General features: G+C 39.3%; 1 protein-coding gene across 2 annotated transcripts in view; it reads left to right on the forward strand.

Annotated features, from left to right (window-relative positions):
* cntn3a.1 (contactin 3a, tandem duplicate 1) overlaps window positions 1–27,294 on the forward strand; it is a 176,946-nt gene that overhangs the window by 49,913 nt on the left and 99,739 nt on the right. For both annotated transcript variants that reach the window (XM_088332058.1, XM_088332059.1), the window contains exons 4-5: window positions 9,016–9,191; window positions 20,897–20,992. In XM_088332058.1, the coding sequence (XP_088188184.1) occupies window positions 9,016–9,191; window positions 20,897–20,992 (272 nt within the window). The remainder of the gene's footprint in view (window positions 1–9,015; window positions 9,192–20,896; window positions 20,993–27,294) is intronic.

Raw genomic sequence — 27,294 nt, forward strand, 5'->3', positions numbered from 1 at the left:
CGGTGCCTAATAGGTGACCATCCAAAGCCCGAGCTGATACCGGGTTAGGAAGGGTTTTAACAGGTATCCCCATCTTGTGTGCGAGTGACGAATCCAGGATATTTGTTTCGGCGCCAGAATCGATCAGGGCATGGAAGGGCTGAGATGAACCGGAAATAATGAGATTTGCCCGAAGAACAGGTCTATCAGTTTTGGGGGACGATACTAAAGCCGAGCTCAATCGGACGTCCCCTATATCCGACGAGCGTTGGCTTTTAACGGGCAATTGACCACCCTATGTCCCTGGCCGCCGCAGTAAAAACATAACCGTTCGGAACGCCTTCGCTGGCGCTCCTCGACGGAGAGAAAGGTGCGGTCCACCTCCATCATCTCATGAGGTGCGGTAGAAGTGGTTGGGGGGTTCGGTATCTTACTCATGTCTTGACTTTGCCTGGTGATGGATTGGCTGGGATCTTCTCTCTCTCTGCGTCTTGCCTGGACCCTACGGTCGATCCGGGCGGTCAGTTCGATAGCGTTGTCAAGAGTTACCGGAGGAGCGTGGGATACCAATTCGTCTTTGAGATAACCGGACAAGCTATGGAGGTAGGCGTCGACCAGCGCCTCTTCGTTCCAGTGACTCTGGGCTGCTAGAGTGCGGAAGTCAATGGCATAGTCGGCAATGGAGCGTCTCCCCTGGCGGATGTTCAAGATTGAACGAGCAGCATCGACTGATGAGGAACCAGAATCAAATACTTTAATCATTTCCTGGCTTAGCAAACTAAAAGAGGTGCATGCTGTCGCCCCTCGTTCGTATTCTGCCGTTCCCCAAAGGCGGGCTCTGCCAGTCAAATGATTTATTACATAGGCCACCTTCGTCTTTTCGTTCCCAAACGCTCGCGGTTGTAGATCAAAAATTAATCGGCAATTTATGAGAAAGGGGCGGATCTGGGAGGGCTCTCCACTGAATCTCTCTGGCGAACCTACTCGTGGTTCAACACTGCCGACCTGATCAGAAAGAGGCGGAACCGGATCTTGTGGTCGTGTTGCCGGGGAAGCTTCGCACTGTTGCTCAAAAAATTGTTGGTGACGTTGTACTTGCCGGACCAGTGTGGATAAGTCATGGGCGATCTGTTGTACCGCGCCTTCGGTATGTAGTAGGCGCTGTAGCGCGGATTCCTGCTCGGCATTTCCGCATTTCTCGGAGGTGGGAAAAAATGACGCTGGATCCATTTTTTGGTTCGAGTGTTCTGTCATGGACCAGAACAAGCACTCGGATCCAATAGCGTCAGTTAAAGGATTTATTTGGACAAGGTTCGGTGGAGCAGGCTTGGGACGTCGGCTCTTGGTAGCAGAAAGCCTCTTTGGACGATATGGCAACTCCGTGGTGAAACGCGTGACGAGTAACGTAGCAGGTAAGTCGGTGGCCGGGACGGAAGAGTAGATCGTAAACTTTTAACAGACAAGGGTCAGGCAACGAGAATCAGACTTGGAATACACAAAGGGATCGTGGTACCTTGAATGTTGGAGGCTCACTCAGGGAAACGAGGAGTACACTCGAACGTCCATCTCTGGACGCTGACAGCTTATGTAGAAAGCTTCCACCAATCAGGAAATCGCGTTCCAGCACACCAGCTGATTACCTCAGGTGGCTCCAGTTAGGTAATCACGACAGTATCCTATCCATCAGACCAGATCCTTTTTTTTAACTAATTAGGGCAAACGGCAGCCGGTTTTGATATGCCTTAGAGGGCACCATATTGGAGACCCCTGCCCTAGACCATTAGGGATATAGATAACACAAGAAAAGGTATTGTGTTTTATCACTTCATCACACTATTTTTAGTTACGATACCATATTGTTGATGATATAATGGGGCTGGGCCACAAGGATATTGTCAAACATTAAAATGGTCAGTGGTACGGAAAACGTTCAGGACGACTGAAATACAATATTCAATTGCGGACTTGCAAAGTCTTTACGGAGAAAGAAATGCGCTCGTCCTGAAGAGATAAATCAACGCATTGCAGCACATATTCAAAACGTTTGTCATTTATAATTCTTGGTTTGAGCTGAGAAAAGGTGAACACAATTGTATACAATTTTCTAACCACTTTCTGTTTTCTCATTTGTCTAACATATCTGGTACCGTGACTAAAAATACTGTGATAATGAGATAAGACTAAATGCCTTTTTATGTGTCGTCTGCATGCATAGTGGTCTAGTAAATAGGATATGGATCTCCCCACTGCGTTCTAATGTTGTCTTCATAACCTGATTGTTAGGATCCAGTGCTCCTACCATTTTCTCGTTCCCATCATTGTTATGGAATTTGTGTCAGCAAAAACATTTGGCGACTTATAATCGCACAAATAGGGTAACGCATTCCCAATTTTGTTCTATATAAGGCACACCGTAGCCATAATACAATACAACTTTTACTTATATCTGTACATTCAAGGAAACTGTGCGGGTCAGATGTATCGACATTTCGTTCTGTATACACGTGTACTAGAATGACAATAAAGTAGATCTGAATCTGAATCTGAATCAATTATCCTGCCCAGTTTAGGGTTTTTGGGTGCACCTTACAGTCCGAAAAATACAATATATCATTTATTGGACATGTCTTCTGTATGTTACTTCATTGACAACCATTACACGTGAATTGTATGCATGGCTCAATGACCTAATTACCAGTTTGCAGATGTCCAATTTTCCAAGTGGGATTAACTGAGTTTGGCTACAATTCCCAATCTTATTCATCAAAGCAACAAAGGGTAATCAAATATAGTCCATCCCAAGTACAGATGAGCATTACATAAGATGACCTATAAGATTCGTATGGACATGAAAAAGACACTTTGTCCGTATTTAGGCAAAAAAAAATGCATTGTGGTCCCATTGCATGAACAAATCGGGAACATATCACATGAATAAAAATGTGTTAAGATAGCGCAGCTCGACTACATTCAATAATCTGGAACCCAATGTTAAAGAGGAGTATGGAAGAACACCAGCATGTTATTGGTTTAATCAAAACATTTTTTATTTACCGGGAAAACACAGCCACCAACAACTGTAACTGTAAACTTTGAAGAATGTTTTGGGTCTACATGCAGAGACAAATTTGTCGTTTTTAAGGTTTTTTGAAGGGACGCAAGCACAGATCAGTCTCCTTCTCATTACAAGTGTAAATCAATTGCAATGCTTTAACATTCCAAGAGTTTTATTTATTAATGAATTGTTATTAATTTACTGTTTTATTGCTGAATTTGTTGTAAGGCTTTCTATTTCTATTTCTAGTTTTTTGATTTCTAGTTTTTTTTTTTTCAGTACCTGATAAGAGAACTTTGTTTTTGGCAGAAATTATTATCCAAACGTATAATGCACTGTTATTTAGACTACAAAACACACATTTAATAAATACAATTCTAAAATTAGAAATTGAATTCTAATTATATCGATTATCATTCAATTGTGCCACTCCACCTCTCTAATGACAGTGATGCACCAAAAGTGTCCATATTGTCAAAACACAAAAGAACAATAACAACAGAGCACATTCCCTCATGTTAGTTTTTGAACCCAGTGTTACTGTTTTTTTGTTTTTCCCCCCTCCCGAGTCCAGGCGATCCATCGCTGTGGGCACACTTAATAACCCAAAAGCACGTTTTAAAAAATTCAGTAGGTTTCAGTTTCTGAAGTACTCCACACTCAGAATAACTGAGCATTTCGTATGCTACTCTCAGCTCCATTGTTTTTATACTCTGAGGTGCTTCAGCTGAGTCTTAATGGTGAAATTTTTGATTGGTTTCAGTCAGACATCAGTTTTTTCTAGTCCAATATACTGACTACCGACCCAAAGGTTCAATGACTTTTCATTTTTTCTCATTTGATTTGAGTCACTACAATAGACCAGGGGTCGGCAACCAGTGGCACACGAGCGCACGGCAAAATAATAATGATTATTCTTTAAAATGTGCATTTGTACCTGAAATTTAGACATTTTCAGTTGCGAGCCGTCTTATTTAGAGGCTTTACGTTAGGCTTTAGGTGGGTTTTGTGTCAGTGTGTGCTTGTGCGGCGCCTCGCAGAGGAGAGATCTGTGTTTCAACCCAGCCAAAGAAACACACCGCGCGTGATAAATGAACGAATCATGACAGCTCCACGAGCGAAAACATCGCGTTCTTTCCATCCAGCGTGGACAGATGACTGGCACTTGTTTTTGATTGGGAAAATGGTTGATTATGGTTAATTCTTGCGGCAAAAAGTTGAAGTCATGGATGGCTTCAGGCCTTTCCCCTTGTTATTCACATTCCTTTTTTAGTTGATTGATGAACAAGAATAGTGGAAGATAAATTGGTCAGTTATACCAGTGTTTTTCAACCAGGGTGCCGGCGCACACGAGTGTGCCGTGAGACCTTCTCTAGTGTGCCGCTGGAATTTGCCCAATTTTATCTTTCAAAAAAATCAGGCCAATATTTAGTATTTTTGCTATCTTCTGATGAGGAACTGTAATAGTCATCCATATCAGTAGGTGGCAGTAGATTTTTATATACTTTTTATGTACTAATTATCTGCTGTTGAGGTAGCACAGTACAGTCAATAACTTAATTTGTTTAACAAAGCGGTTTAAGATTGCACTGTAAAAAATAAAAACTTAAAGCACATCATTCTTTTTAATTTTGTGTATTTTTCTTCTTTTTGTATACTAATTATCTGCTTATGCAGTAATAAGGTAATATATTTGATATAACTTCATTTTCAAACATTTTCGACGGACGGTGTGCCTCGGAAGTATTTTATAAATAAAAGTGTACCTTGGTTCAAAAAGGCTTGAAAAACACTGAGTTATACGTTTAAAATGTCTATCGATGTTGACTGGTGTAAAATGACAGCTCTGTTGGATATTAAAAAAAGTTATGCGAGTCATTAATTTTGGTGTGGCACACTGATTTACAAGGACATTTGAAAGTGGCACTCTTCACCGAAAAGGTTGTTGACCCCTGCAATAGACCTTTGTTTGCACCGGGGTCAAATACTATTACTTTTTTGTTGTCATTTTTCAATATCAACTTGTCATGAGGTACTGTATGAATTTCTTTCTTATAAATTTTGGCCAAGGAAGTAGTTTTGACATGGACAGAGGGGACACGTCCCCACCAATATGGAACAATCATTGTTATGAAACCAACAATATTGTGCGGTCATCATAAAAATGCGTTGTGTCCCCAAGAGCAAACCTACCCTCTTTAATTTGGCTTAATATATTTATAATGGGTCGATTTGAATACATTTGATTTGCTGCACTTACTGAAACGTTTGTTATATCAGTTAAACAAATGATTCTTGTACATTTGTAAACTATTTGTTAAGATTTCTGCTCAATAAACATCCACATATTTATTCAGTTTAGAACAATTTCACCATAATTTGACATGGTTATTAATTGATAAAACATATTCATGAGTGTCTATCTAAGGATCTGATGCAGTTTTCCTTCTTACCTACTGTGTTGAAGAAATAAAATACCTCTGAAAAAACTCTGCACTTTATTAAACATCAACATTTTCACTTTTATTTATTTTTACCCTGAAGACTCAGCATTTTTGCGAGCCACCAATCAATGCCCAGTAACCTCTCTCCCGAGAAATGATGACAAATGAAAACCTACAAAAAAATATGTTTTAATTTGTGTCAAGCCAACAATCTTTCCTTTGGGACTACGTACTATTTGCAGTTCTGCACGTTGCAGTTAAATGCAAATAGCCAAGCTTTAAATCTTTAGTAGGTCGAATGGTTCCTCCTTGAAACATTTATGTGGGCCAGCATTATAGCCTATGCATTTGATTGAATCACTGACTACCGAGAGATGCTGGGAAGAACCTGACTGCAATCACAATTCGGGTTTTGGAGCAATCCGAATGAATTTTTTACATTACTAGAGACGAAAAAAAATCCTTCATACATGACTGTTGCATATATTCAGATTACAAGGTCGTAACCGGGGCAACGTTACTACACAAACAGCCGATTCCACATTTAACTTTTGACATTAAATAAAGGATAATTTAATTAATGTCTTACCAAAATCAAGAAAGTACTTTTTTTGTTCGCTTATTAATACAAAATTGTGTTCTATTGCTTCGTCTCGCCTGTTTACGGTCAGAACTATAACAGATGGTAGACACAAACGCGTAACGTTTCACACAAAACTTTATTGGAGAATCGAAGAAGTCAGATGCGGGGAAACAAACAACAGCAATCCGGTGCTCGCTGGGCAGGAGGAGCAAGGAGCTCACGGGATCGAGCGTGGCCCGGAATGCGGAAACGAGTGGAGTTTTCAGGGCGGGAGATCGGAGTGTGGTCAATGGGCAAAACGGGTCAAGTAGCTGTAGCGGGAGATCAGAGCATGGTCAAAGGAAGGGAAATGTCAGGGAGCCAGAGACGATCGGTAGACGAGCAGGATACAGGTGAGGACGGGACAGACGGGAGCCAGAGTCAATAGTGCTTGCCTTGTGTATGCGGAGGTTCGCTGACAGACTGACAAGGAGTTAATGGAGTACTGAGTTTAAATAGGAGGGCAACCAGTCAGGCAATGAGCAGCAGCTGAGGCCAAACGAGCGGGCACAGGTGAGGACAATGGGCAATCATGACAGTTTACAAGTTCTGCTCATATGTGGCTTCCCAGAGGCATAGACTTAAAGGATGGCTGCAACTGTGGCATCCACTATGTATATGGATGGATACAATTGTGGTATTTTTTTCAGCATGTGCATAAAATAAATTGGGAATCAATCAATTCACATGAGGCTTTTATATACAATCAGAATCACCTTAATTATCATTGTATTGCTAAAACAAAATTACGGTTGCACTCCAGTGGCAAAGTATACAATATAGATTAGTAATATATATATACCGCAGCCATATCCCCCTAGTGGGAGGTGGCTAGAGTCATTTCTGACTCTTTTTGGGAGATTGATTCAGAGGAGGGGATTCCCAGCCCCCTCGCTCAGCCCAACTGAGGTGTTGGGAGTCATTAGGTTACCAAACCCCCTAATGCTGAACGCCAAGCAGGGAGGCAACGGGTACCAATGTGTAAGTCTTAGGTATGACTCGGCCGAGGCTTGAACCACAACCTCCCAGTCTCGGGGCGGGCGCCATACCCCAAGGCCACTGAGCTGGTTAGTAATAATTAATGATAATAATTCATTAATCATTACAAAATACTTCTAAAATAAATATACCAATTGCACTAAGAACCGAGATATTGCACTTAAAACTGTAAAGAGTCAACTATCATCCATCTAATATCTGCACCGCTTAACCTCAGTCAGATTGCGGGGGGTGTTGGAGCTCATCCCAGCCGTCTTCGGGCATTGGGCAGGAGACATCTTGAACTGGTCGCCAGACAGTCGCGGGGCATACAGAGACAGAGACAGACAACTCACTCTTATTCACATCTAGGTACAATTTTGATCGGCCAATTAACTTGACATGCATGTTTTTGGGAATGTGGGAGAAAACCAGAGAGCCCGGAGGAAACCTACACCAGCATGGAGAGAACATGCAAACTCTGCAGAGCAAGGCCGGTGGCAAGCTTTGGTCCCATGCCCTCAGAACTGTGCTGTGGACACGCTAACCACTAACCTTAAAATACCTTCCATCCATATGAAGAATTAAGTCAAAGTGGAAATGAAGTGAACAATAGAATGTAAACACATTTAACATAATATTCAACTCAAGCACCCCTAAAAATTAAAGCATTTTTAAAACTCTATTTTCCTTAGTAAAAAAGTGGATGAGTTTAAATATGATGAATATTGCTTGATAAAAACATTTAAAAAATGAAAACCAAACAAAGATGTGAACAATGCAGTGTTGGGAATCCTCCACTGCCTTGAAATAGTTCTGTCAATTTAATTCCTAGCACTGGTCTCGAGCAAATCAGGTGACAAAAAACAAAACTATCACAGAAAATGAACTTTTTTGGGGGGTTGGTAACCTGTGGCCCGCGCGTCAGATATGGATCTTTTAATGAGTACATCTGTCTCGGAGATGAAATGTATCACATGCAAAATGTCTCTGTATTGTTTCCAATTTGGTAAGAGCGAAGACAATTTGAGATCATGTGAAACAATAGGGACACCATAATGAAAATAGTGCAGGCCATTATATATAGGGCACCGTTTTTTTATACAGTTTACAGTCCAGGTGTACACCAACTGACCTAGATTTGTCTGTTTTTGGTAGTAAATCCTTAATATGGAAGCTCATTAAACGATGTATGTTCACTCTAAATACATTTATAATAAAGACCCACAAAACACATAGTAAACACCCCAAAACACCACTACTGTAAAGCACTCAGAGCAAGTTGTTTGGGTGAGCTGTAGGGATGGCCGATGCTATGCACGCTCCTCTTTCTCTCTCTCTCGCTTGCGCCCACTGCCTGGAAGGGAAATCCACTTTTCGTTTTCAGTATTTTGTGACATTTTTACAAAAGAAGGTTGCGCGCACCTTGTTTTGAGGCCAGATTTCATGAAACAAATGAAGGTTAAAATGAGCCTCACCATTCTTAAGCAACTGTTGGAGGAAGACACATTTTAGTGGTATATTTACGTTGATATGGGATATAAGGGGTGGCGTTACTTTTTCGTAAATTTTATCAAATCGTTAAACGTCACACCAAGAAATAAAATGCGCTTAAAAATTAGCTTTTGTCTTGAAAGCGGCTTTGGTGGTTTTGTTGAATTTTCTCTTAAGATTTATGGTTGTGGCTATCTTATTCAAAACAATTCAAATATTTTGCTTTTTTGGCTTTTTGTTCAAAACGGTCATGAAGGTTCCCGACCCCTAAATTAAATGATTGTAATCCAAGTTACATGTATACAATTGGGGTCAGACTTTTTTTAAGGTAAAATCCCATACCAATTGCAAATTAGGAAGCACTTCTACACATTGGAATTCCAGTTACAGCGTGTTGATTGACAAATGGACTCACTCACTGTTTTTGTGTTGTGTTTTTACAGGTGGAAGCTCAACGATTCCTTCGTTGTTCCTGCGCCTGGTTCAAGGTATTCTCTCATGGGAGGAAATTTGCACATCACTCGTCTGAGTAAGACAGACGATGCTGGCATTTTTCAGTGTCTGGCATCAAACTCATTTGGCACCATTGTGAGCAGAGAGGCCAGTCTTCACATAGCCTGTAAGTTCATATGGAGAAAACAGTATTTCCCAATTTTAGCATTATTGCATTATGCTAATGTATTAAAGGTAATTCCAAACTTTCAAACGTGCAGAACATAAAGGATTAGCACGTTATTTGCTTGAAATCTGTATATGTATAGATTAGCACGTTATTTGCTTGAAATCTGTATATGTATAGATTTAATCAGAATGTAATCTATTTTCGATGATAATGCAATTTGAAGACAGCATACCTTGTGTTTGTCATCCTGAACTGTGAAGTCATTGGAGGAGCATTAGCACCCTAACAAGCCAGTCGCCAACATGTTTTTATGTGTTAATAAATCAAAGAGGCTTGTAGCGTTTTAAGCAAGGTTTTGGTAGTTTTGTGGAGAATGCCTTTGCATTATGTCGCAGGTGGATGCAGTAATGATACAACAAAGAGCCAAATTGTGGCTAAATGGCAAAAATAAAACACATGGAGAGCCACCAACAGGTTGCTAACTGGGACCAATCAATAAAAGGCGGCTGCAGCCTTAGCGGGAAAACGCGAGCAGCCAGGCTACCCGGGAACAAACAAAGAAAAGCGGGAACAGCTAAGGCAATAACGTAAAGCCGGCTGGGGATAAAAAAAAACAAAGGACACGGTGAAACCGTGGCTAACTCCATATCCGATCAAAAAACATGTGGCCATGCTAACGGGAACCAACAACAAAAAGCGGCAACAAGTACGAGAATAAATGTTGAGCTGGTTGGGGAAACAACCAAAACACATGACCGCCGCTAACGACAGGCTATCCAGCCAGACTACACACTCTGGGCAGCCAACGAGCGCCAACATGGAGTAAACAAAACAGGAAAGCCCTCGGCTTCCCCAAAACTAATGGGGAGCTAGACTGACAAAATTATAGCAACAGCGACTTACGCGGCAAAAAAAAAAATACAAAAAGCCACAATGTCTTGTCCTCGTCATCTTAGGCTGTAATGTTATCTGAGGAACACCAGCACCCTAGCAAGCCAGTTGCCATATCGTTTTACGTGTTGATTAGTCCTAGAGATTACGAGTGTTATTAGTGAAATTTTGGTCGTTTTCTTGGAAGAATGCCTAGGCGTTGTGTCGAGGGTGGGAGGAGTAATGGTACAAAAAAGAGTAGGCTGAAAGTGGCTGACTGGAATAAAAAACACACAGCGAGCTGACCGGGATCGATTAATGTAATACATCCGCTGCCTCGGCAGAAAAACGCGAGGCTGGGCGACAAAAAACATTGCAGTAAGCAGCTAAGGTAACCAGGAACCAACAACGAAAAGCGGCAACGGCCAGTGACAAACGCAAAGCTGGCCGGGAATAAACAAAGCTAGGAACCCTGCAAATGTGGCGATAGGCCAGACTAGGCAATCAAAAAATCGACAGTGAGCAGCCAGGCTAAACAGGAACCGACAACGTAAAGCGGCAATGGCGATAAACGAGAAGCGGGTTGGAAATAAACCAAGGGACACGGCAAAACCGGCACGAATGCCAGGCTATCTGCCCAAAAAACACAGTGTGAGCAGCCAATGAGCTCCAACCGAGAGCAAACCAATTCTTTGTGTTTTAATTCACATTCTTGAATTTTAAGTCTCCTGAAGTGAACTTCTGTTCTTTTGAGTTCAGTTTGTTGTTTGCCTGGGTAAAAGTTTTATTGGAACGGATGTAGCATTTTGTTGAAAATATACTGATCCAGCGGGATTCTTAAGAAAATGTCAGATGTGATCTTATTGAAGTAACAAAACTGCATTGGGTTAATAATAAGAAAACAAAAATCAGCTTTTTATGTTTACGTAATTCATGCTCGCTGGAGTGTCTCTCTCTCTATGTTGTTTGAAAACATATCTGATTGAAGAGGCATTCGGGATTTTGTGATTGTTTTTTGACAGGCCCTATTTATACACTGCTTTACAAGCCTCATTTTGTCACATTATAAAATCACTTAGCCATGGGGGGCGTAGGTCCTAAACTCTTTTTGGGCGTCTATATCCAGTGACAGCCCTCATATGGATTACTGTATTTTCCAGATTATAGGACGCACCCAAAAACCCCTCTTTGGACAGAAATTTAAAAGTGCTCCTTTTAACCCAGTACTGCACAATACTGCAGATACGATCGGAAATGCAAACAGTAATTATTGGTAAGTGTAAACACTCATGGTTTTAATACTGTATTTGAGCAACGATTTTGCAATTATTGATCAAATCGATAAACATCGCTGACCTACATTGTATGCAAAGGGAATTGAACTCGAGTAGAAGTGTGATAGTGCCGTCACATCACCACTAGACCAGTGTTTCTAAACTGGTCTGACTTCAAGACCCACTAATGACAAGCTGCGACCCAAATTAGGAAAAAACGTCCACTCAAATATACAGAAAAAATTATTGTGCACTCCAAAGCAGCGATGGTAGCATATATTCCCTTTTTTCTGAAAACCAAATTGAATTGAAGTACCGTATATACTGGCGTATAAGTCTACATTGCATGGATGCAACCCCTAAAACTGCTTGTTAAGGTACTGTTAAGGTACTTTTGAGAACAACATCATACAAAGGCACATACAAACTATAATACAACTATAATTTCCCTTACACCTATTTTAACTCACAGTGCCAGGAACACTTTGTTGGATCGTGCATTCTGATAAATAGATTCAACATTTTATCCACTTCTTCGCCAATGAATGTTAGAGAATAGAGAAAATATTGTTTTTCAACTAAATACTATACAAGCATACATATTAAACAGAGAGGTTATCGGCGCTCAGGTGAAAAAGTGGAGAGACCGAATACATTGGGCAATCAGTGTTGTGGCTCCATAAAATAGTGTGATTATGAGAAAAGGTTTAATGCTTTACGGTACGTCTTCTGTAGCACTGGTGATCTAGGAGTCATGTGTGGCGCTCTCACTGCCACTACTCGGGTTGGATTCCTGTTTTAGGATTTGGATCAGCGACACATATTAATGCATTGTATTAATATGTACATGTACACATGGAAGCTCTAACTGGAGTCTGAATTTTATGCTCCTTCTTTTTGTGTGTAAAGTATATGATAAAATATATATTTTTGGCGTTGGCCGTCTAATCTGTCAGGCTTTATAGTGTGGAAAACACTGTAGTAGATTATGTGTGTCTGTCTGCTGCTGACAATCAAATATTTACCAATGATTTCAATGTCCATGGCGGCCTTACCACAGAAACCCATCTTAGCCAGGTCTGGCGTGGCCTTGTCCTTGTCCCCACTCTGTAGGCTGTTCTTCCACCAGGTTGTCTGTCACATACATACTTCCTGTCAATTTCAAGACATGACTTGAAATGCATTTCATTGTGATGTCTGTCATCCATCTCCTGGGCCAGACCTGGGTCTCAATGCTTTTGTCAACAGATGGGGACAAGTTTCATTGCTGAAACGTCATACATCACATTTATTGGACCTGGTTTAACTTAATTAAGTGTGGTCTGTGATTGAACGTGTCCCCGACCAAGGATATAACTCATAGTACTGCAGCCTGTTATGAGAGTCAGTCCTGGGTCATTTGTAACAGACTGTGAGTCCGAGTAGGGCAATATGCTTTTTCAGACACCTCGGGGCTGACATCTCCCTTGGCTACATGCAGTTTTAGACAATGACGAAGCTTTTTTCCAATGATGTTAAGGCTTGTTTTATTGTCCAAATCTGATATAATCAGGGTTCGTATGAGTGGTTGAAATCCTTGAAAATGCTTTATGAATAGTTGTGTTTGCAAGGATGAAAAAAAGAGCTTACATTTTGAGTGAAGTGCTTGTAAATGCTTGAAATTAGAATAGTTTAGATTATATTTATGGTACACCTAGGGAAATTCCTTCTCACTGTCCGTATCGGGGAAAAAAAAACAAAAAAATGTTTCTCAAAAAGTAGGCTTTAAAATACACAGACATTGCTTTCCTGTGCCTTTGGTTTGCCATTGCATTTTTCTTCCTCCGTGATTAACGGCAGCCGGCATTCGTTTGTATAGCATTGTCCAATAAAGCACCCTTTGGTTTGCACCCAAGAAGACAGGTATAATCATTGTAATGATTTATTTTTGGACTCCAAAATAAGGTAGCGTTTCCCAGTGGTAAGTGAAGAACTTCCAGCAACAGAAAATGAAAGCTTCATAACACTACATATTATTATATCCATTTTTACCCAACACCTATATGAGGAGAGATTTTTCTTGTTGATATTTACACACATATTAATCAGATCCACAAAAAAGTTTGTGATTTAGTCAAGATCTAAAAATGATGTCTTGATAAATGCAGACGCAAGATAAAAAAATTAAAATGTAAATCAGATACAATTGTGGATATGCAAATAAATGATTCCCAATCCGTCTATTAATGGTACTGGATAAACAGGAAAACTGGCTTTTAAAGTCCTCAAAAAGTACTTGAATTTTGGCCATGAAAAACCCAAAATGTAGGCCAGTTCCTTGAAGAAGAAGAAGGGGAAATTAATCTCTATAACAAACTCTGTGTCCTCTTTATCATGTGTTATGTGACTCCCTGCTTACACCATTCACGTCTTCAGATTATTCTTCGCCCTCGACAATGATATCCCTGCCGAAGCAATCTCACTTCTTACGTACGATTAAGAACATTTGTAATCCATTGCCAGATGGATGCTATCACAGTTTCTCTTACCATCTGGTGCAGGCTTAAACCCTGACAAATATAATGATCCAGATGACAGTGACTTGTTTTTTTTTTTGTTTTTGTTTTTGTTTTAATGGCGGCTCTTATTCACTATTACAAGTGGGGTAATTTTAGTCACTGTCTCTTTAAATCGTTGACTAATCCAGGTTATTTTGGTGTCAAATCGAAGTGGTTCTGCAAAATGTTGTAAAGAAACTGCTGTTCCTGCAGTACAGACACAATGCATTGAAGCACCGTCTTGGTAAGGAGAAATGTACAGCCGAGTTAGCGAGCTGCGTATAAATCCACAAGGGTATAACGCTATGTTTAATGAAGGGTGAAATGGGTGTATATATGAAAGCAAAGCAGGATGTGGCTCCCTTGTTTCCCAATAGCTTATCACATTCACTGGTGTTATTAATTTTGTTTTGCATTTTTCCCGTCTTATCCAACTAGCTTACCTGTGTAAGATATGTTTTACCTCTTTTCTGACCTCAATGACATCAACCAGGTACTTATTACTCAAGGCTTCTGCTATAAAATCTGTCTTCACAGTTTCTTTGAAGGAGCTAGAAAAGTTCCAAATTTAATTTAACTGATGAGCCAGAATTTTCTAGCCAAATTCATGAATGAGTATACCCTTATATAGTGTTATTTTGAGAGGAAAGACAAAGTAGTTACGGAACAGTAAATGTTTTATGTAAAACAATGCTGTCTTGATATCGGTTTACCAAACAGTTTGTTGCTGTTATGTGACAAAAAACATGTAACTCTCAAACCTGTTTTTGATTGCTCATTTGTAAAATCGTCATTCAATGTTTTCATTAATATGTTAATGTTAAGTTTAGCATTCAAGATCATGTTAAATACTGCTGTAATTATTTTTTCTTTTTATAATTATTTTGGAAAGATATATTGTTTTCCCACACAACGGTAACACATTGTTAAACATACCTAAGACACAGCAGACATTGTGTTTCCGTGGTTATTCACTAGCAATGTTTAGTGTAATTTGAACGAATGGACATTATTAAAAACTAGTTTTTCAATACACTAAAGAAGACATTTTGCCTATTAATTTAGCATTTAATGCACACTTTTCAAATTTCCTAGTCTGACAATTTGAAATACTGGCAATCTCTCAAGCTCAAAAGTAGTTCTCAAGCACATAGTTAAATTATTTCATTTGGATATTATTATTATTGGATATTATAGCTCTAAGATATGAAAGATATAAAATTTAAAAACAACACCCACGAGAATATGAAAAAAACTTTATGAATTCCAACTCTTTATGTTAATACAATTAGCTTTTTTAAATATGTTTTCAATCACATACTCAAAATGATATCAAAGTCTCTGTATTTAAATACATTAGTATTAGTTTGCCTATGGACACTGCACCTATTGCCATCCAAATGGAGATAATTGTTTAATTTTCCCTAACACTATGTCGCATGCCATACCATTTTTTGTTGCTCGCGACAGCTTTCTGTCTGAGCTTTTAAAAATAAAGGGGTTAAAAGTGTGCTTTGACCAAAAACAACATTTCCCACAATGCCTGTCGACTATGATAGCCACAAAGCTCAGCGCAACTATGCGCTAAAAATCCATATCCTTGAATGAATAAATAAATGTTGTTGAGTCGTGCTCTTATCTAGAATTGCTTGAATTTTCCCAAGACGAGAGAACTGAAAACCTATTAACTTGTTTCTGGTCTCACAGAAGCATGTAAGTTAACTCCAAATATCTGTAAAATGCATGTTTTTAATAATAAAAACACATTCAAATCGTAAATTAACATAAGAATGTAATAAAATGAATATGACAATCATACAATGACTTTAAAGCCTCTTGTTCCAGTGGTAACATCAGGGAAGTCTCGTAACTTAAATCTTTTCTCACAGGTCAAGAACATTTTTGCTCTCACATATCAAATTTCTTGTAATTTGAGTAGCCCATATTTAATTCATAACCCATCATGAGTAGGGAAATGTTAGCAATGAAACTGTAATATTTGTGCCTTGAATATGAAATACATTCAGATATACTTAAAAGGCATTGTTACATTTATAAGTTACATAAGGCCCTTTGAAGACAGCCAATGCATTGATGTGGCCCTCGGTAGAAATTAATTTCACAACCCTGCACCTCATGTGGTTGCCATAAAGAGATTAACATACACATACTGTATCGTAAAATAAAATAGATGTTTGAGTTATTCAGAATTTAATGTCCATTTTAGGAGACAGGAGACGGCATAAAAATGTGTTTTTTCTGGGTTCATAATTATTTGATGTTTAAGGTGTGGTCGGTGCTCAATACAAAATTAGACAAAAAATAATGGTCAACTTTGTAGAAGACCTTTTCTCAGTTAAAACTGTTATATCTTGATTGTAAAATAAATCCTACGAATTCACCCTTGACCAGAATTGATTCGATTTTTCTTTGGTTTAATCTCATTCATTACGGTGGGTCACATTGGCATAGCTTGCCCAAAACTGCTAATTCACATTCAATTTCATGGATCTGAAAGCACTCAAAATGGCCCAAGTAGTTTTATGGAAAAGCACATGGAGGTGTTGAGTTCTGATAGGCTTGATAAGATGATCCCAGGGCGCAGAACAGCTTGGCTTGTCAGGCATTGTTGGCTTTTAGTGTGTCTAGCTCATTTGCACCTCGGCACAGGTGACATGAATATTGATAAGTTGAGTTGCACTCTCAAGTTTAAAACAGTTTTAACATGCTTCTCATGTTCTCTCTGTTCTTTGAAAGTAACCCAAACTTCAAACTAATAATGAAACAATGAATCACTAGAGACTTCTTTAGTAGTTAATATATTTTACGCATTATTTGGATACATTAGGCGCATGAAACTTAGGGTATTGGTGCATTAATTTGTGCCCCTGACTAAAACATTGCATGCAATCGGACTTAAACCCAAATCGTGGGGGTGAGAGCGACAACATACTACCACTAGACCACCAGTGGTGCGGATGACATATGAAATAGCATTACACCTTATCCCATTATCACACGTTTTTTACCCACAGTGCCATAACACTGATTTGCACAGTGCATTCTCATCGGTTAACCACTTCTCAATGACCTAATGGTTTTTATACGTATGTATACGTAAAAATGCTCGCATCATATTTTGTTGAAAGACTTTTTGGTTTCTCCATTCTCTAACATTCGTCGTTGAAAAAGTTAAGTGACTCTTTAGATAGATAGATAGATAGATAGATAGATAGATAGATAGATAGATAGATAGATAGATAGATACTTTATTCATCCCCAAAGGGAAATTCACATTTCCAGCAGCATCCCTGAGCTGAGAACAATACAATAATAAAGCAAAAAGAATACAATATACAAATACCCAGTGTGACGTGCAAATGCCCACTGTAGCGTGTTATATAGAATAACTAAATAGTGCTACACAGAATACATATTGCAATAAGATTCGGTAATATGCAATGTAGGTGGTGTGGTTTACTGTGGGCGTTTACTCTGCCGGGTAGAGTTAAAGAGCCTCATGGCATGAGGAAGAAAAGATCTCTTCAGTCTGTCCGTAGTACATGACAGTGACAGCAGTCTGTCGCTGAAACTGCTCTTCTGTCTGGAGATAATGCTGTGTAGTGGATGCGATGGATTGTCCATGATTGACCGCAGCTTCTCCAGTGCCCGTCTCTCAGCTACTGTTGTTAGGCTGTCCAGCTCTTTGCCCACAACAGAGCTCGCTTTCCTAGCCAGTTTATTGAGATGAGAGGCATCCTTCTTCTTGACGCTGCCTCCCCAACACGCTGTCGCATAGAAGAGGGCGCTTGCCACAACTGTCTCATAGAATATTTTCAGGAGCTTTTTGCAGATTTTGAAGGAGGCCAGCCTTCTGAGGAAGTAAAGTCGGCTTTGCCCTTTCCTACATAGAGCTTCTGTGTTGGCAGTCCAGTCCAGTTTGTTGTCCAGCTGCACACCCAGGTATTTGTGGGTCTGGACAAATTCTACACATTCTCCTTTGATGGTTACAGGAACCGGGTGAGTTCTGGTTCTCCTGAAGTCCACCACCAACATATCAGAAAGCACTATGCAAATCAGTGTTTCTTGATTAAGATAATTGTCATGATTGCTGATTCAGGTCACCTGCGAATGCCCCGTTGGCGCTAACAGCCCTGAGCGCTGATTGGCTCATTGACTCTTTTTAAACCCCTGGCTTCCAAGAGACGCCAGACCGTCCTGCGAACATACGTTTTTGCTAGTCAAGCACCGTACCCTCTGACAATCTCCTGCTCTGTTTTCTCCTGCCTGATTACCTGTTGCCGACCTGTTTCTGGACCCGTTTCTGCCCTGCTCTTCCGTACCTGGCCATCGACCTGTTTTGCCCTGTTTCCTGCCTGATACTTGTTGCTGACCTTTTTTCTGGACTCGATTACCGCCCTTGATCCCCTGTCCCGGCTATCGACCAGCTTTCCTGCCACCCACAACTATCCCCGCTCGACACGGAAGTTCCACCACCGCGTTCCTGCTATCAGCTACCCATGTCTGACGATCATCGGATCGTGAAAGCAAGCACTACTCTCTATTTCAATAAAACTGAGTTTAACAAACGCTATTGGGTCCTGTCTCCGTTTATTGCTTGTGACAAAGATTGGATTATGACATAAGGTCTAAAGCTTTGTTGCATATCAGTTGTACCACTACGCTCATACCGCTACTACTTGGGTTAAATTCCTTCTTCATATATTGCAATTTAGGTCATTGCACAAGCATTGCTCAAATGTTGCATTACAGTTAAGCTTTGTACGTTAACACATTTGTATAATAACTGGATTTTCAATCGTATCCCCCGTATACTGCTAATCATGAAGCAAAATTTATGGCCAAATTCGCCAAATTATTTACTTTTTGATTCCTCAATCAATGTAAGTACCTAGTAGGTACAAGGGTCAAGCTTACCTCAAGGTGACCCTATTACCGACTGAGAGTATAAAACTGTGACAACATGATAACTATAGATCTACAAATAAAAACAGAATACAGTATTGCAGTTGAATGAATGGTCTTTAGTGTCATACAAAATTTAAACATAATTGGAGGGATACTCCTTTCAGAGTAAGAAGGTTATTTAGTGTCTGGCCAGCTGTAAGCTAGCATCAGGTAACCGCGACTTCAGCCAAGTATCCGCGTTGATTAAAATCCAAGAGTTTCCCACAAGTTGTAAATCCAGGTAATCCGTTTCATGGGTAATAGATCAGGCTTTACTGAGATACAGGGCTTAATAGAGTTAATAGCCTAGTTATAGCACTAGGCTAGAACTGAAGCCTTGCTATTTCTTTCTCTCCCGGCACAGCCTATGTCGATTCCCGGACCCGATGACAATCCACGGAGCACCAGCATGTGATCACCAATTCTTTGCACTCAGTTGACTTTGTTCAGAGTCCAATTTAGTTGATGAATTTATTTTCAATGTTACAAGCCTCAAAAGATTCCAGCTGTCATGCTTGTTTTGGTCGCCAGTGGGTGGACAGCTGTTTGACTGACAGCATACACCAGCCTATCATAGCCGCAGACACAGACAGCGACGCCAACTTCACACACACTTGCCTCTGATTGGCCTTTGTCGTTAAAACCCAAACTGTCACAATATCGGTTGGCCAAAAACGATATCACTTAAAAAAAAAACTAAATCTTGTGATTCCACAATCACACAACATCACATTGCAATATATAATAATTTCAGTTAATTGTGCATCCCTGGTTGACACCTTGTTTTGCTCCGGTACGTATTGAGTTTTTGAAGTTAATCTATGCAGCCAAAGTATTTCCCTCTTATAATACTGCCAAAACTATGGATATCATTTTAGCACACAAAAATGTGATTAAAAATACAGTCTTAAATATCCATCCATTTTATGCTCCGCTTATCCTCAGTTGGGTCGCAGAGGAGCTGGAGCCCATCCATGCTGTCCTTGGGCAGGGGCTAGGGGACATCCTGAACTGGTTGCCAGCCAGTAGCAGGTCACACAGAAACAGAAACCTCACTCGCTCATTCACACCTAGTGGCAATTTCGACTGGCCAATTAACCTGACATGATTTTTTTGGGGAATGTGGGAGGAAACTAGACTGCCCGAAGGAAACCCACGCAAGCAAGGGAAGAACATGCAAACTCCACACAGAATGGCTGGTAGCTGAATTTGAACCCATGACCTTAGAACTATTCCACAGACTCCGAGTATGAAATATATCCGTAATTATTACTGCAAGAAAGGAACATAAATATAGAGAACATATTCTTCTGAGATCAGGCACAGTTGGAGGCATCCACAGTTGATTCTGCTCGAGAAGGTGTGTTCCTTGAAAAGTATTTATCTAAATAACTCAGCCAAAGACTTTCCTAATATTAGAAATGACTTAATGTTCATACAAATCTCAGTGTGTAAGAAGAAAAACGCACTCATTTAATTTTCTGTTTACAAGGATGCATTCAAAAAATGTTCAAGTATAAAATAGGAAAACAACTCTAAGACTCGCATCCCAATGTTTGTCTTCTGTCCCTGCAGTATCTCTAATATGCAGGCAAGAAGAGGGAAACTGTTCAGAAATTGCCGCCTCGATGTTTTAAGTCTAAGGGACTTGTCAACATGTAATTGGTCTTTCAGTCATAGTCATTTAATTGTCCCTGGTGTTACTGCAGTCAGTGAATGAAACATAGAAAGTGATAACAACGTGCAATTGCAATTAAATTCACTCATGTGTGACTTATACTAAAGGAATTGCTTTCTGCCCCGGTCAGAAGTATTTAAGCGCTGCAACAAGACCGTGTCTGCTTCCGTGCAAACATTTGTGTCTCATGGAAGGATTACATTGTTATGCATTGAATCGGAGCCTTAAATGATAGTCTGAAAAACAAGCACAAACACAAATGACTGCCGGCATTTTTTATGTACGAACTACTCGGCATTTGCTATATATCTTTTACAGCTTTTGTGAGGGACGCAATTACTTGTCCTTATTCTTTTCTCTCCTTTTCGTAAACAGTCTTGGAGAATTTCAAGACTCAAAGGAGAAACCCAGTGAGAGTCCGTGAAGGTCAAGGAGTGGTTTTATTGTGTGGCACACCCCTATACTCTGGAGGTAAGAGGGCTTTTCTTTTACTACTAAACATTATTCAATCAATTGTAGTTGGTTTAAAAACATGTATTTGTATTTTATTAATTAATATTGGGGGGATTCATAACAACGTTCGTGTCTGCTTGCTCACAAAAACGCTTTCTTTCTCAGTAGAATTCAGTAGTGCAACTTCTTGAAATGCACTCACTCTGGCCACATTCTAAAATGTTGGTAAATTCTTACACACTGTTACTTAAAATTGCAAACATTTAAAACGGTGTCTTTCAACTGGTGGCTCAGGTCCTAAAAGTGGTTCAGGGATCCATTTTCAATGGGTTGTGGGCCTTTGCCCTGGCAAAATATTGGATGGTCAAATACAGAGTAGATGGCAATTTTGCCCTTCCTGATCTTTTCTTCCTGCTCAGTCAAATGGCAGTTGTGTTTAAGAGGGATCACATCTCGTTTGGTTTGCTTTATTGCTTTTTCTGCCCATTATATATGGTCCGAAGAAAGGGAGTGATCAGAGGAAGTTAAGTGGAAAACAGTGACAACAAGTATCAGACTAAATAAGGAAATGATTGCAAAATAAGACAAATTGTACGAAGGTCTGCAATCAAAGCACCGATTGAAGGGGTACAGTAAAAGGTTCAAAACATTATGCATCTAACTTGTTACCAGTATATTGATCATTATTATCGAAACAATTCAGGTTGGTGTCTGTAATTTTAAAATATACGGCTTAAATTATCATTGAAGCCTTTTTCAAGCCCCTTTTCTTGCCCATGCACGTATGTAAAATTTTGAGATTTGCTCGAATAAACTCTTCCTTTTTCATCTTTTTGGGGGTTTGAGTTGGCATTTGGACTGTAAATAAATCATTCCTTTTCTTACTTTCATCATTTTCATCCTGGAATTAAAGAAATCCGTGACCATGCTTGTGACATAACTCTCCTTTCCCCCATACCCCAGCCTGGTGGGAAAAAAATACAGAAAGGCTCTTTGAACTCCGTTGGCCACATACTTAATAAAGAAAATATTTAATTTAAAAACAGTGTCTTTCAACTGGTGGACACTCCAAACTATGTACCCCACCTTTTGGTAATTATTGTTGTTAAGGTACATAATTTAATATTTTGGGTAAGAACTACTTTTTGTAAATGGCTATTTTAAACAGTTTTAGGGGTGCGCCTATATGCAATGTAGTTTGACATGCAAGTAATTAAGGTCATTTTGCTTTTGCTGGTCATTTAAAAAAAGGTGCACATATACTATGATACCTGACATAAACTGCACTATCCTTTTTTTGATAAATTTGACAAGTCGATTGTTTTTCTTGATCTGGGTCGCAGCTTGTCATTAGAGTGGAAAGGAGGGTCCTCAAAGTCAGACCAGTTAAGAACCACTGAACCACATGTTTGTGGGGGTTTAGTATAGTAAATGTGGGTTATCTACTCAATTGTTGATCAATACTTGATGTGTGATTTTGTGACTGAACACATTTCAGAAAAATCAAGTTATATTATGTGAAAAGAATGACTAACAGGAACAGTTGCGAGGATGGTCTCAGAGTTCAGTTGACATTAATTGACTTTGCTTTTGGCAGATTGCATGTGCCAAATCCACAAGCGGTTATTTGAATACAATAGCCGAACAGGCTTGCACTTCATTTAATCTCCCAGGATTTTCTATTTATAGAAGACACTCTTGGGTCTCACTCCGACACTGTAGTATCTTATTCACCTGGGAATGTCAGTTGAGAATAGGTTGATCCTAATTGTCTGAAATGATTTCAAGTGTATTACGTATTTTCGTGGCCTGGGATGATTTAAGTGAATTAGAATATTATTAGTTCAATTTAAGGGCTGAAACTAACAATTATTTTTATAATCGATGAGTAAGTTGATTATTTTTTTTCTAGATCAAACAAACCTGATTAAAAAAAACACATTTTTAATTTCATCCACTTTATTCAAATGTTGGATTTTGGCCAGATAAAAACAAGTGCAGAAAACAATAGGATGTCTATTACAGGGGTTGCGAGCACGTGGCTCCACCGCTAACCGTTTCACTAGATGCTAACGTTAGCATAGTGCTAAATCTCCTGCCCGCTGCTATCAACAAACAGCAGCTTGCACACCCCAACGGAGCTTCATCGTCGACGGCGACTTTAATCGGGCATGTTTATGGACTGTACTCCCAATTCCATTCAATTGTGGACTGAGCAATTCGGAAAAACACTGGACTATGTGTAATGTGTAATGTAAGATCAAACATCAAACATTCCGGTTGTATCCAGCAACTCTGTTTGACCCTCACCTCCTTCATTCATGTTTTTTTTGTGTGTGTGTTGAGGGTGTACACTTTCCTTGAAATCAACACAAGAACAATACTTGATGTATTGTAAGGAGAAGAGTGTGTTATGGGAAATAATGTTTTTAGTTGTGTGTGTGTGTATGTGTGTGTGTCCGTCTGCCATGGCCGGTCAGTGCGTGGTGTGACGCTTTGACTCTCACTGTTAAAAATTTCGCCTCTTTGTGTCAAACTTGTTTGCCACCCATGGTCTATTACATAAAAAATAGAAAAAAATGCAAGTCTTTGTCAACTGGCTTAACAATAAACAAAAATGTATGCTATACACCTGCAAATGCAGTATGCAAGATGCTTTCTTTACAAAGTGCAAACACATCGGAGAACATTATCGGATCAAAGGGAGCTTGTGCATCAGAATATGTTCCTCGGGAGCTGTCTGCTGGCTTGAGGTCGTAATACAAGGATGTCCCCTCAACCTTTCGACAAAATTCGATGCACTGTTTTTTGCATTGGATTAATGTGCTGAGGTAAATGCGTTGACAACGCCTTCAATATTCAAATTTTATCGATATTAGCATTGTGTTGTTGATGGCCTGATCAATCTAATATAGTATGAAGTTCAAATCCCTAGAAATGATCTGGGACAGCAACTGTAAAAAATAATCAGAAAGGACTTATAGAAATTGTCGTTAACTTGACGCTCAACTTGTTTAGTTGAGAATTGTCAAACAACATTGTGTTGGCGAAAATGTCCACGTGTGAATGACTGCAAAGAGGTGTTTATCTGGACCTCGAGCCATTTCCTATCTCCTCGCAGTGCACATTTCCTGTTGTATACTCTCAAAAGCCTGTTATGATTCCTGGCTTATCAACCCTTGGGCTATTTTCAGGTTGCAGGAAATTATACTGTATGCATATTTCTAAAACTGATCATGCTGACTGGCTGGTAACTGGCTGTCAGTGTGGCAGTATGTGTGGAAGTATTTTTAAGGAGCTAATATCACTCTGCTTTCACTCTGCGACATTTTATTTATCTTAAGGGCTTTCCAAATCTGCATTTTCAACTTTTTCACTTACGTGCTTGCAAAAAGCTGGTCAAGGAAATAATCTGTGCATTGGGGTCGATGGACTGAGTGCCCACGCCAGAGTTTACATGCAGCTTACAACAGTGTGGCGGGAATTGAGGAATTATCTAGCAATGCCTTCCATTCCACTTTGTTGCTATTTTTAGCTATTTTTCTTGTGTGTTCAGAAATGGCTACAACATTAAAGGCATTGAAGTGGACGGAGAGTGACTATTTTTTAAAAGGTAGAGAAGAGATATTACATGAGACAAAATATCAATCCATCCATTTTCTGTGCCGCTTATGGTTACTAGGGTTGCTGAAGTCCATCCCAGCACCCTAAACCTGTTATTAGCCAGTCGCAGGGCACACAGAGACAAGACAACTAATCCACTCGTTCACACTTAGAGACAGTTTGGACAGGCCAATTAACCTGAGATGCATATTTTTGGCATATGGAAGAAAAACGGGAGTGCCCACGCAAGCATGAGGAGAACATGAAAACCCTGCACGAGGAGGCTCCAGTTGCTGGAGAAGAAGCCAGGAAAAGAAGCACCGTGGGGCTGCCCCCTAACCACCTAGCCACAAAATAATATGGCCACAATATAAGCAATCCCAACAGCCCTTGCTCAAAAAAAAAAAACAATTTTCCTTTTTCATTTCTTGATGCAGCTATGGTTTTATTTTGCATATGCGTGCTCTAACTTTCTAATTAGTCCGAAAAACTACAATTTAAAAAATCCACTAGTGTTGATCAGACTCGGAATATTATCAGTAAACTACTAATTTCCAAATTATTAACTATCAAAAATATGTTCCTTTTTGTGTTAGTTGATTTTTTGTCAGTTGATTAATATACACATGTTGTTTGTTAATAGAGCACTGAATAGACATATTTGCATCTTTGTTAGTTTTGTATATTTGTGTGTGAGTGCACATCTCACATGACAATAGCACAGGAAAGACTAATCATCAGAATAAATCGTCGTAAAAAAAGCATCATCATCTAAAAAATGCATTTTACTAGGCCCACCCACTGAAGAAAACAAAAAAGACTACCGATCAAAGGTTTGGGGTAGCTTCAACAAAAAAGTGACACTTTTGATCATTAAATGAGTTGTCCAATGTCTGTGTTATTTAGCCCATATTCATTTCCTTTTGTTGGTCAGTCTGCGATATGGCTTCTTCTTTGCCACTCTACTTAAAGGCCAGCACCTCGGAGTCACCTCTTCACTTTAGAAATTGACACTTGTGTTTTGCGGCTAGTATTTACGAGGCTGCTCGTTGCGGACCTGTAAGGGCTATATATATATATATATATATATATATATATATATATATATATATATATATATATATATATATATATATATATATATCAAACTAGAGACTCTAATATACTTGTCCTCTTGCTAAGTTGTGCAGCTGGGCCTTCTCTTTTTTCTCTCTTTAGGCCCTGTTTGTGCTGTTCTCTGAAGGGAGTAGTACTCATTGTTGTAGGAGATCTTCAGTTTCTTGGCAATGGATTAACTTTAATTTTAGACTAAGATAGACTTTTGAGTTTCACACGAATGTTGTCTTTTTCTGGCCATTTGAAAATGTAACTACACCCAGAAATGTGATGCCCCAGATTCTCAGCTAGCTTTAAGGAAGGTTAGTTTTGTAGCGTCGCTAACCAGCTAGCCTGTTTTCATCTATTATAACATTATTGCAGAAGGGTTTCTGATCATCGATTAGCCTTATAATGCAATTAGCGAACACAATGTAATATTACAACACTGGAATGAATTTGCTAAAAATAGGCCTCTACTAGAGGCCCTTTATATACCGAGGTAGATACTGCATTGAAAAAAAAATACAGTTTGAATAGTGATTTAACAGGTTGACCTTAATGGGGTGAATTTCTGATCAGTTTAATCCCTAACCGCGGGCCGCCTAACTTTTAGATACACACTATAATGTCGACAGATATAAACACATTCCACCTAAAAGCATGTCTGCTTTGTCTAACGTATTTTGTAATTTGTTTGTTTGACTCCCCTTTGAAATTAAACAGACTTGTAAAACGATTTCTGGTATGTCCATTAGCCTCTGACCCTTCGATTGACACCACTTTCGCATAGCAGGCTTTTTTCATGGCCCGCAGCCCACATTAGCCTATACAGGTTTGCTTGACGAAAGGGAGATCACCTCCTGGAGTTCATCTTCAGCCAGTAGAAACCAAATCGAACGATGATTGACACATTGGTTAGCCAACATTTACAACTCCTTCACAATGTCCAAAAATATGCCAAAGTAAAATAAACATTTCAAAAGTTTTATTGTTGTAAACTGGTAGTCTCAAAATGCCCAATTTTGGAAACGCCTAAACCTACCCTTAGAAAAATGTGTAAATCCCAATGTTTATTTTTTTTCATATTGTGATCAAATTTAACAAGGTACCATGTAAGGCTTCAAGCTATTGTCTCACCCGTTTTCCAGCTAAATACCCATTTTACACTCAATTGCAGACATTTATTTGCAAAAAAAGAAAACAGGCAAGAAAAACAACTTTTATTTCTGTGTCTTCCAACTCTGATTACTCAATGTTAGTAGCACTTGCAGTGATTATTTCAGTTTGCCACAACTTCAAAGTCTTACCTTTCAAAATAAAATAAAACCGTCCATATTTTCCAAATGGTTCAAGAACAGCATTCATTTTACTTTGGGTACGTCCTGGATTGGCATTTTTGGCAAATTTTACAAAACGTTAAGGTGTTAATGTTATCGTCATTAAAAAAAAATCCTTCAAAAATAAGGACATTTTTAAATGATACCAAACTTTTGAACAGTAGTGTTGGTCTTGTGCAGTTTACACATGTTTTCACACTCAAATAATAATAATAATAATAATAATTTCCTTTGTATTGTCATTCTTTGTAACAATGTACACAGAACGAAATGTCGATACAC

Source organism: Urocampus carinirostris, chromosome 3 (assembly GCF_059441175.1).
Source record: "Urocampus carinirostris isolate Australia breed hairy pipefish chromosome 3, RoL_Ucar_1.0, whole genome shotgun sequence".
Taxonomy (NCBI): domain Eukaryota; kingdom Metazoa; phylum Chordata; class Actinopteri; order Syngnathiformes; family Syngnathidae; genus Urocampus; species Urocampus carinirostris.